This window comes from Dermochelys coriacea, chromosome 17 (assembly GCF_009764565.3).
Source record: "Dermochelys coriacea isolate rDerCor1 chromosome 17, rDerCor1.pri.v4, whole genome shotgun sequence".
Lineage (NCBI taxonomy): Eukaryota > Metazoa > Chordata > Testudines > Dermochelyidae > Dermochelys > Dermochelys coriacea.
Genome location: NC_050084.1, coordinates 2,493,099 through 2,505,136, shown reverse-complemented (window position 1 = coordinate 2,505,136; position 12,038 = coordinate 2,493,099). Strand labels below are relative to the sequence as shown.

The 12,038-nt window shown below is 48.2% G+C and overlaps 1 protein-coding gene across 6 annotated transcripts in view; it reads left to right on the top strand.

Annotated features, from left to right (window-relative positions):
* SSH2 (slingshot protein phosphatase 2) overlaps positions 1-12,038 on the top strand; it is a 139,779-nt gene that overhangs the window by 91,086 nt on the left and 36,655 nt on the right. For 5 of the 6 annotated variants that reach the window (XM_038375316.2, XM_038375321.2, XM_038375320.2 and 2 more), the window contains one exon: positions 10,489-10,592. The exons of the other annotated variant lie outside the window; for it this stretch is intronic. In XM_038375316.2, coding sequence (XP_038231244.1) covers positions 10,489-10,592 — 104 coding nt within the window. The remainder of the gene's footprint in view (positions 1-10,488; positions 10,593-12,038) is intronic. 6 annotated transcript variants of the gene reach the window in all.

Sequence of the window (12,038 nt, the reverse complement as noted above, 5' to 3'; positions counted from 1 at the left end):
ATGTAAAATCCATAAGTTTCTGGATGTGATTGCAGTTCAGCTGCTGGCCACCAGCTCAAGAGTGAACTCCTACTTGTACACTAGCTTGGGGGTCAGGGCATTATGTCTCTAGATATTTAGGGTGGGCGAGCTGTATTTAATTTGAGTTTGGGCTTACAGACCTTTTCTCTGCCTTTTAGAGTCAAAGCAGGAACCTGTGCCCACGTGAAGGGACTTGCTATGTTGCTTCCTTGAGCTAGGAGGGGCGGGCGGTGTACTGCTGGGCTCATTCATTCATAGGAGCCTTGGAGAGTGCAGGCAAGGTAAAGGGGAAGTGTACAGGCTTTGACGTCATCTGCACTAGCTGCAGAAATTTGACAGTGAGTTTGACTCCTTTCTCTGGAGTCTGGTTTTAAAAGAAGCCATCTTTATTGTTCCTTTAATGAATACAGTCCGTGTGTGCCTGCAAGGGAATGAACCTGATGGGGATCTGCATGCTTGCGACCTAGCTGATTTCAGAGCGCTGTGAAGAAGAGGAGGAATGCGCCAGGTGCTGCGGCTGTCCGCAGGACAGTGCTGAGACCTGTTGAGGCTGCGTGGGCTGAAGCATTGCCTGTAGAACACTGAAGGGTGTTGCCAAACACACCCTTGTTGGCAGGAGCTCTGATTGTGCTGATGAGATTAGAGCCCTTTGCTTAGCCTCCGGTGTAGCTTCTCCTGTTCTCTGCAGCGGCAGTGTTGTGTCAAACTGGGCCCCTCCAGAGTCGCTTGATCCCTCTCCCACAAACTTCCCTGGCCTGTACGTGATGGGGGACTGAGTCCTGTGGAAGAGAGAGAGAGCAGCTTGTCTGGAGCGGATCTGTGTCAGCACAGAGGGAGTTTGGGAAAAACCTGGCTTTCCTGTTAAACACAGAGTGTGAGGGATCTGCCATGTGGCCCAGCCAGAGCCAGGATACGAGGGAAGACACCTGGGTTCCCCAGAGAGCTCAAGCTCATCAACACCGGGCTTGTGTGCTGCTCCGCGGGGGACTGGAGCATGAGGGGTAAATATCCAGCTCCCGTTGTAGGGCCCCTGTGGCTGGTGGTTCATTGGCATGGCCTGCACCAGCCCTGCTGCTCTGGCGCTGGTCCCAGAAGGCTGGTAGCATTCCCTCCGAGGGCTTAATGGTCTCGATTCCGTTTGACGTCTGCCCTTCGCTTCCCTCTTATGAGAGGGATTGTTGGAGGGAGCGTTGGCACTGCTGCTTTTCAAAATGACTGTGTTTTGAAAAACAGCAGAGCCAATCGCTCTTGCAAGAGGGAAGCAAAGGACAGATGCCAGCGAACTCAGGGATACGTGATGTATTGGATTTGTCAGCTGTAGACCCAGGAGATGGCTAAGAATGAGCTAACTGTGCAATCCCAAACCTGGGAATGAGGGCTCCTAGCTTCTGTCACCAGCTCTGCCTTTGGCTTGCTTTGTGATCTTGGGCCAGTCGCTTCCCCTGTCTGGGCAGGGTTGTTACGTTTGCATGAGAGGAGAGCTCTCTTTTTGAGGGTTGTGTCCAGGCTGCTCCTGCTTTAAATGTTCTTTAGTCTGCAGGGGGAATCTAATGCAAACCAGCCGAGCCCTTCCAGTCCATTCAGGTTCGTACGGCATCTCATCACCAGGGTATCTGAGTGCCTGGTGGCTCGTGAGCAGCTTCTGCAGATATCTTCCATGTTAGCCAAGATGTTGAGGTAGAAAAGGAGGTGGAGTAGGGGGCAGGCAATGCTGTTCCACCATGTATACACCACTGGAGTGTGTGGTGTCTGCCTGTTTCATCACCGCTCACTCCCTGGAGAGAGCCCCACCTCCCAGCAGAGGAAATGCCTGTTGACAACTCCTTTGTTTTGAACCTTTGTACAAGTGCAGATGTTGCTAAAAAAGTGGTTTGCGTCAAACATCTGAGAGTCGGAGCTCGGTTCCCACGCTTCATTTGGTTTTCCCCCATGCTGTTTCTCAAGTTGCAGAAGTGCAGAATGGCAAGTGCTTGACTTCTGTGAGAATACCACTTCCCTGTTCTCCCCTCAGCCTTAGCGTTGCCATTTTCACAGACGCGTCACAGTGCCCTTTCGGTAAGCCATAGCCTGTCTGCTGCTCGGCACTTGGTCTTTTTTCTGTACTTGGGGTTAGAGAGGTCTAGGCATACAAGTGCATGCTGTCAACTAACCCCGCTGGGCTGCCTGGACACATTTTCTAGTCTCGTGTGGTTCCGCCTGCTGTCATGCCAGCCTTTGGTCAGTGAGTTTTAATAAGTACTTGTAGCCTGTGGGCTTCGTAGCGTTATCTCTGCTTTATACAGCCCTAGGAGCCTGGTAGTTTGTGTGAAATCCCCTAGTGCCTGTGACAAGGAGCCACAAGCAAAACTTCAACTGGAACGCAAGAATAGCTCTACAAAATGACTCACTAATGCAGTCACTTTCCTCTGGTGGTGACCAAAACCTGAGGCTTCAAAAGACGGGCACAGCACAGAGGGGCAGGAAGGAAAGGATTTGCCAAAAAACAAATAAACCACAATAACAGGGGGAAATGGGTAGCAACTTGCTTTGTCCTGGCAAACATCTGATGAGAGGCCCAATGTTTGGAATCTCCTAAACTTGCAGAATGGTTTCCAAAACATCCATGTCTGTTTCTGATTTCCTTCCTTCCTTCCTTGAAGCGTTGCAGGAGCCTGGGGAAGGACAGCCTTGTCCTGGGACTCGTGGGAAATGGGTTCAGCTCCCTGCATACAGATCCTGGGTGTGCTTGGTCACGTCATGTATTCTCTCTGTGCTGCAGTTCTCCATCTGTCAGTGAGGGTAATAGTCCTCCCCTCCCTCTCAGCTGTGTTGTCGGATACACTCCTTGCTGGTGTGGTGTTCGCTGCTGTTAGGATGGGAGCCATAGGAGTGTCTGGAGTGTAGCAGTGAGTGGGCTGAGCACTGTCTCTAGTCTCATGCACTTGCTCTGGTTTCCTGCAAAACACACCACAGCAGTAGCCTCGGGGGCAGACTGCCATCAGTGCACCCTCATATTGCCCTTTGTCCCATGCTGCCCTGACAAAGGACCCTCAGCTGCCTGCAGGTGTAACTTGCCCACCAGCTGGTGGGACTGCCATACCCTTGGGAGCAGGACTAATCCTCTGTACACCATGAACTTCTGGTGTCGTGTCCTGTCTCTCTTTCTCTTCCCCCCCCCCCCCTCCACAGTTAGTTTTAAAATAGTTTCCTCTTTGTGCTGAAGTGTGTGATGGAAATGCACCTTTGCATGGGCTTGGTGTTGAGCCAGAGATGGAGGGAATGCTCTGTGACGAAAGCTGTGCGGGCACTGGCTCATCCCTTCCTGTACAGGAACTGGGGGCGGGGGGACAAACGTGGTGGTTGGTCCTGCTTCCCTTTATAATGCTCTGCATTTCTTCTGCACCCAGTGTCGCACATTCAATGTGCAGTTCTCTTCATTTGGGTACATTGCAACACCCTGCTGTGTGCGGTCCTGGATTGCCCTGTCTTTCAAGCTCCACAGCCTTGGGAAGGGGCTCGGGATTAATGCTTGCTGCTCTTTCTAGCCATTGGTGGAGTGCTAGCCCTCTCTTATGGCTTGATTTTTTTAAATCGTAGATTAAAGGAGCCTGAGCATTAGGACTGAAATTGATCTGTCGAGAGATCAGACCTAATAGAACTTGGAAGAGCAGTGTAAATTTTAAAGTAAATACATGTGCACTCTTGCCCACCGCGTGAGTTCCAGATCCTGGTACTGTAGCAAAATAGACATAGCTCTTCTGAGAGGAAAGCATGGTCTGGTACTAGGGCAGTTGACTGGGAGTCCAGGGACCTGGAAGTCTCTGCCTGACCCTTCCAGTGGCCTAGAATGTGAGCTAGGTCAAGTGCCTTCTTCTCGCAGTACCTCCATGTCCCTTTCCCACCTTGTGTCTGTCCTGTCCGCTACACACTGGTATGCCCCTTGTGGAGGTGGTTTTTTAGCACTTTGGGAGAGCTCTCTCCCAGTGCTCTGCCGCGACCACACAAGCCAGGTTACCATTGCCAGTGAAGACTAGCCCTAAGTAACATACGTGCTAACTTGCGGGCTGTGTAGCGCTTTGTCTGCTGAGTGCTGTCACTCAGGAACATGCTAGCATGCTAACTTGCGGGCTGTTTCATTTCTTGTGGGAAAGCCGCAAACGCGCTCTGACTCACCTCTTGCTTTCAGTCCCTCTAGCTTTCTACCTCCCTTCTTTAACACTCCTAACGGCCGCCCTCTGGGGCTGCGAGGGGCAGCCCTGTGTGTGGGGCAGAGAGCTGCAGCACAAACTACCTGGAAATAGCTGCTTGCACCAGGCACGGCTCCAGCAATGTGGGCCATTCATCGTCCCTGGCCTCCAGACTCCTCTGCCAGGCGGTGCTGTGTCCCCAGAGATGGCCTTTAGGGAAATCTCTTGCTTGGCAGCTTACAGGCCTCCATGGTTACAGCATAACTCCATTGTCACAGTGACCTAGAGCTACCCCTGACTTGGCACAGAAATAGAAGGGCAGCCTCTTGTCTTGCAGGGCAGTTGCTCTCCATATTGGCCACAGTTTCCAATCCATTTCTGCAGAGCCCAAGCGAATGATGTCATAGACTAGCAAAGAAACTTGGCATTTTGCTATAAACGCAGGGCGGGGGAGGGTGTTCAAATATAAAATATCTGGAATCCCCATTTTTAGAAAAGGACCTCTGAACAATAAGCTCTGCTTTCAATAAACTGTCATGCGGGTCCCCTTCCTGACTCTGCCCCACGGCACTCATGGTTAGTGAGCTGACAAAGGCTGGGGGCTTTGTCTTTTGCAGAGTAGCTTGGTTCAGAGTGCCTGCCGCCATAGGGGGAGAGGGGAAGTCTTCCGTCCGCCACCTCTCGGCTGCACCTTTCAGAGTGTCTGTTTCAGTCCCCCGTCAGGTGGGCTGCTTTGGTAAGTGCCTGACTAAGGGCTGGTCCAGACAAAGCCTGCTGGAAGGAAGCTGCTCTGATGAATAAGCAGAACTGACTGGAGAGCTCTCCTCAGACTCTCAATAGTCTTTAAGTGTTTATTGGTATTAGACGTTGCCAGAAGCAGCCCAGGTGCCTCCCTGCTTTCCTTGCTTTGCTTTAGAGCAGCTGTTTTCCTTCTTTATAAAGAACCATCCATAAAGATGCATTTTGCAATGTTTTGTGCTGGGGTGATGCAGTAGGAAGTGGGGGCAGCAGCAGAAGCCATATGAGTTGTCCTGGTGTCCAGTCAGATGGCCAGGAGAGTGGGTAAAGTGCTTTGGAAATGGAAAGTTCTCTAGAAGCACTAAATACCTGTTCACAGTACAGTGAAAACACGTGGCTCTCCTTAGCAGTGTATTTGGAGCCGTGGCCAGCTTGCACGTGTAATAAATGAATAACACTGAGCATCTCTGGCATCATCTCAGGTGGGGATAAGTAGGTTTTTGTATGGCCTGTGGCCTGGGAGTGGTGGCTGGCATCCTATTTAAAAACAAACTGTGCATTGAGGGACCCAAGCCCAGTGAGGGATGAGTTTGGCGACTCCCGAGATAGGTGAGGGCAAAAAGGCCAGGACAAGCCAGATCCCTCAAGATTCCCACCCCCACATTCCAGGGTGAGCTGGAGCACTTGTGGGATTTTGCATGAGATTTGGAGCCCTCGTTCAGGGCCACTTCCAGTTTGCTGGTTTCCAGCACTCAGCCTGCCCGCCTTCCCTCCCTTATCTAGGTCACTGCAGACTCTTGTGGCTGGGCACAGATGTTTCCCTGAACAACCAGGTTTGTCTGAGGCAGGCTGAATTTTTCACTTTCCTTGCAGTGAAACCTAGGGGTTGGGTTTAGGGCACCGGGAAGGTGGGATTGTCCCCCTCGGAGGGCACAGCTTGGTCCTACATGAGAGTCATTTAGTTGCAATTTGTGGCTGCTCCAGTGCCGGAAGTCATTGATTTAGACTCCAGATCCAAGAAGGTAACATCCTGAGGGCATTCTCCTGACCAGATGGGGCAGGGGGCAACATGTCTTTCCCCTGGGGACAAATGGGAAAAAGAGGCAGGGATGCTGCCATAGAGGAGCTGCCCTACCAATGGGCTTTACGGCGGTGCCCAAAAGAGGGGGATCCTATGGGCAAGTGGAGACGCTCAGATCACCTCCTAGTGTGGTGATTGGCTCCCCCTGCGGTGGGAGCACCCCAGGAATTGGCAGAGAGAGAGAGTGGCTTCCCTGGGCCGTCCCCTGCCAGGAGCCTTGGATACCATTTGACGAATAAAGTTGTGGCCTGGTTCACCCAACCACGTCTCCTTTTCCTTCCTTCATGCCGTGAGCACCCCAACGAATGGCAGGCGTGTTTCTCCCAGCACGTGGTAAGGCATCAGTAGTACCTTCGTTAAGCTGGCTGGTTTGCAGAGCATCATCTTTCCAGGACAGTGCAGTTTCAGCCAATCCCTCAATGACATAATGAAATACATGTTCTAGGCGCAGTGAGCAGCATTCTCATAACGTACCAACAGCCAGCCCTTAAAATACGATCAAGGAAGTATGCAAGGTGCTTTGGTCTCTTATTTCCACTTACCTTCTGGGGGATGTTGGGAAGGGAAATCACTGACCAGTTGGTGCCCTGTAAGTAAAAGTCTGTTAATCTGGCCCACGGGGTACATTCTCTGCATCTAAGCAGAGGTGTGACTTGTCTTGGTGACACTTTTCTCCAAATCGTGGTCTGGTGAGCCACGTTTGCTGACTCATAAAGGGGTGGAACAAGGTAGCATTCAGTGCTAAGGTCCTGGTCTCATGGGACTCGAGAAACTTACTGCATTGTTGGCTTAACTTAAAGATATTAAACAGAGGGCGGGGAGGAAATGAAAGGAACGAGATTCTCAGCAGCGATGTGATGGTACTGGATGGAGAGAACTCATGAGCCAATTGTTAGGGCTGGCCTCTCCTTTTAAAAATGAGAGTTCCAAATGAAATGAAAGCAAGTGTTGGGAAACCAGCAAGTCTCCCTCCTATGAGGCCAGACTGAGCTGCCCTTTTGTCACACTGTTACCCTCAACAGCTGTGTGGATTGTTTAGAAATTGACTCCTGTGTAGGATGGTGTCAGCCATGTATCTTGTGCAGGCAGTTATCAATGATTTTATTTATTGATTGGGGTGGGTGAAAGGCCACCTGTGATAAGATGTGCATGATTGCTGCAAAAAAACTCTTCCCTGGCCATTAAACCAGGGAGAAAGATGGGGATGTGATGGTTTAATAGAGTGACTGTGATTTGCTACTGTCGTCGTGAGTTCCCCTTGCTTTTGAGTGAGTTGTTACCTTCACTGATGCCTGCCCTGTCGGCTGCTTGGTTCTGGTTACTTGATCTTCCTGCTGCACAGAAGCAATCTGTTTTTCCACATTCTTAAAAACCTGCTTTCTGACTGGAGACTGTATTCCCTTCTGAGACGCGCACACATCTCCTTGGCGCATGCAGCACCTCTATGATTAACGCTCCAGCTCTCACCGACTGAGCAGGCTGATAGGTGTCCCGAAACGCTGATTCAAACTGCACAAAAATAGCGAAGGTGGCAAACTCTCTGAAGGACAGTGGCATACCTGATCTCTACGCCTGTAGTTCTGCAGCGCCCCTCTGGTTCAGGCAGGCACCAATCCCAGAGGAGTAAGAACTAGAAATGCCAGAAAACATTTTAATGGTATCTAGTAAACATGCTGAACTGTGTGTTCCTTCTCTGCCTTGTTCCCCCCAGCAATAAATATCAACCGCCTTTTTCCCCCTTAAGATTCCTTGTTCATACTGTACAGAGCATGGGACCATAGAATAGACGAGGGCTGGAGAATGTAGGCACAGAACATTCTCATCCCTGGAAGACTAATGCCGATATGACTGAACCATATAAACAAATAGATTTTAACTCAGTGTTTGAGCTGCCCAGCCCTCCACGTGTGTTCGTCTTAATCCCCTAAAAGTATCTTCATAAATGCTCACGTTAAGTCAACCTTCTAGGGAAACAGGCACAAGTGGAGTGCCAATATCAGTGGCTGGCTGTGCTGGTTAAGTAGTTGCTGAGAAGACTGTGCCCATTTCACTTTTTTCTAGTGAAGCAGGAAACCTTCAATCGCGTCTGACAGTCCTTTTGAGATGAAGCTGCAGCGGGCAGAGGAAGGGGGAAAGTAATTCCTTTATCATTAGCCTTTGCTCTCCTATAATCTCATTTGAAAGAGTGGCTCAACATAGCACAGAACTGTGTTTTATCCACACGATCTCTAGCTGGTGGGTCAGCAGCCTTGTTCAGCAACCTGTTCTGCTAGTGGCAAAATCAGAAACACACTTCTGTGAAGCATGAAGCCAATACAGACTCTGGAAAAAATGTAGTTATGGGGAAGTGAGGCCCAGCAGGCGGATTTTACAAAATAAGTGGTTTCAAGATAACTGAACTTTTTCTTGGTAGCTCCAAAGTATAATTCAAGGCATTGTGTAGCCTAAAGGCTTTGTAGAGAACATAATTGTCATATGGTGCCAGTAGAGCTGTTGGCTAAAATTCTTGTCCTGGGAGGATCTGAAGGACTGATTTTTCATGAGAAAACATCTGTTCTGCATGCCCAGTGATGCATCTTTAATTTAGCACAATAACGATTCTTGATCCTTTTTGATCTAGGAAGAACTTTTCTTCCTCTTGAAATTCTGGTGTGTTGGACCAAGACACTAAAGAGCTGGCAAGTCATGGGCTAAAAGGAAAAGGCCCCGGGGAAGTGTACAACTGCCAAGGTGAAAAAGCACAGCACAGCAGAGGGAGCTCTGGGCTTAGGTGCTCCCTTGAGGTGTCTCTATAAAGAGAGTTCCCACTTCGGGTGCCATTCGAGGACAGGGGCAAACCACTCTTCCCATGGGAGTGTGTGGAGTTAGAGCAGAGATGAGAAGGTTGTAATTACTGAAACTTACTCTTGCAAAGCAGTCAGGATATCCAGCAATAAGGCCTCAGTTCAGGAAAGCACTTGTGCACATGCTGGTCCCATTGACCCCGGCACTGAATGACAACTGAATTCTGTACAAAGCCTTTTTCTTCAATGGGGCTTAAGCATGTGCTTAACTGTACACATGCTTAAATTCTTTCATGAATCAGGTTGCTAAGACAGCCCTTTGATCTGTCCACCGTTGTGAAGAGGAAGTATGTGCGAAGGGTGTTAACTTGGCATGGGTTAGCTTTTATCCATTTCTTGTAACTTTTCATTTTCTTCAAATATGTGGAGGGGTTTTGTGCTGTTTTAACTTCCATTTCATTACCCCAGCCTTTGAGAGGGGAATCATAAACTGTTGTATTTAACGTGAGAAAGGCACGTAAAGAGGCTATTAGTCTCTTGGGTGAACAAACCCAGCGAGCTGGTTTCTCATGGAAGGCATGGAGCCTTTGTGCACAATGGCAGGGACTCTCATATCCTGTCTAAAACGTGCATAGTTCATCCTGTTACTCTAGCATTGTCGTTTTGGATTTACTACTTTTGAATGTTTTTGTGGGGTTTCCCCTTTCAGTTCGGAGTAAAACGGGTGCCCCAAGCTCTGTGTACCAGGATGACTTAATCCCAGCAGAGTTGTGCTAAGAATCATGTTTTCCTCAATGAACTACAACAGACATATGTTTTATAAAAGAAAGCTACTTACAGAGTTTTCTTAACATAAAATCTTTTTCAGAAGAGGGTCTAAATCTCTGTGTAAAAAGAAAAGGAGTACTTGTGGCACCTTAGAGACTAACAAATTTATTAGAGCATAAGCTTTTGTGAGCTACAGCTCATCCGATGAAGTGAGCTGTAGCTCACGAAAGCTTATGCTCTAATAAATTCGTTAGTCTCTAAGGTGCCACAAGTACTCCTTTTCTTTTTGCAAATACAGACTAACACGGCTGCTACTCTGAAACCAATCTCTGTGTAGTTACTTCAGAGGTGCACTTCATTCTTCATGTCACTTGATTTAAGGGCAAAGTCAAGCCAATGAAAGGTGTCTTAAAGTAACAGCATTATGGTTTAGCTTTTAATTTATTTGGGTCTCTTCATGAGCCAATTATCATATGAATCATCAGACAATAGAGTTTTATGGTCCGTTAATCTGTTGTATGGACTGATGGTCCTTCAACTAACTACAAAAGCAAGGCATCTGTTGCTATGGGGCATCAGCTATCTCTCAGAACAACAAAGCACAGGATTTGCCAAATCCATTACATTATGGATTTCAAGCACTGATGTACATCTTGCCATGTGGAAACGTCTACCAGATATCTAGGTTTCCAAATCAAAAACCCCTCTTAGGGCAATACTACAGTTTATGTACCATTGCTCTCAATAGCCCTACACATGACTCACTTACATCCATGCTGTGAACCCTGCAGTATTTCTAGAGGGGAAAGAAACTAATTGTCCTTCACCAGCACAATGGTTTGGGTTTAAGTATCTTCCCTGTTCAGGGCCCTTGTTTGTTGTGGTGCTTTCTCTCCTTACCACTGGCTCATTGGTTTTCTTCCCCTTGCAGCATCAGTGAAAGCTTCCTTGCTGTGAAAGGTGCAGCTCTCTTCCTGCCCCGAGGAAATGGGTCGTCTAGCCCCAGAATCAACAACAGACGCAACAAGCATGCAGGTAAATACACCGCCTCCGTTTACATCTGACAGCCCAGATTTTCCTACTGCCCGGTCCCCTAAATTCTCCTCTTTGGGATTGTGCGCCAACCTACCAAAGCCATGTTAGTGCAGCTCTTGGCTTTCATCTCGGACGGCTGCCACACTTCATGGTGGTAGACCTGAGGGTCCCAGTAATATAAACTTGAATGCAGCAATCCCTTCCCAACAAATTCCAAAGCTCTCAATCTGTCTTTTCACCAAAGTGGTGATTTAGAGACGCGATTGTGATAGCATGTCGATGTGGTCACTGGTTCTACATAAACAGCTGAATTGCCAAGGGTGCAAACTCTTCCCATCCAGTAACATTATTGAAAGTGCATTAGTGCAACTATGTCTGCCCCAAAGGATGATGTCCTGCATTAGTAATGTATCCAGTAACCTTTTTATTGGGGTCCATATGCAAAGATTGGTGCATAATGTCCAGAACCTGGGATAATCTGGGATGAGTAACTGCTCTCCCTGGTCTGTAAACAGCTTGTTTATTGACAGCAAAAATGAAGACCTTCTAATTCTGAGTGGTGGTGGGAAGTATTAGGAATCTATGTTAATGTGTCTTTTATTCAGATAGATTCATGTACTGAACGATAACATGAAGCGAGTCAGAATTCCACCCTCTTTGAAGCTTGATTTGTTTTCTGTTTTGATCCTTTGTTGGAAAAGTCGGTCTCTGAATAATGAAACCCAAATGCTGCAGGGAAGACTGTTGCTCAGTGTATACATGGTGCCGATTCATGGATGGCATTTTACAGGCATCAGTGTCTCCATTTTTTTTTCTTCTTCCTTTAAACAATCTCTGCGAGGGAACATATAATGTTGAGAACTTTGAATTTCCTCTGGGTCAGAGACAAAAACCAGAGAGGCTGGATTCAACTTTGTCCTTGCCAAAAAACAACCACCCAAAAGAGATTTCAGTTGGTTCCAGCCACTATTTCCATGGCACTGTCGCGTTGTTAGAACGTCACACAGCTGCACACCCTGCAGAACCAAAGAGATGATCAGTGAGAGTCTCCATGCACGCACCCCGCCCCAACTCCCAATGGTAACACTTCTAAGGAAAACATCAGGAGTCAGCAAATTCTTTCCCCTCACGCCCTGGCCAAAACCATGGTAGGAGCAGTAGCTGAGCTATGGGAGGCTGGGGTCGGGCATATAAAACCCTGCCTTTGAAAGAAAATATAATGGGCTGAACGTTGGTTTAAAGCCAGTCTCTTTGGCTGAGGATTTAAGTGAATCTGTCTGTGGTATGCAAGTGGGGCCAGCATCTTTTAGAACTAATCCCTTGACCTGTCTCTCTTTTTCACTCTCCAAAATACTCTGCACAGTTACAGCCCAAGTTTCTGCTTGACATATGCTCTATTAGCTTTACTGTGTGGAGAGGATCATCTTTTATCCCAGCTGGATGAAA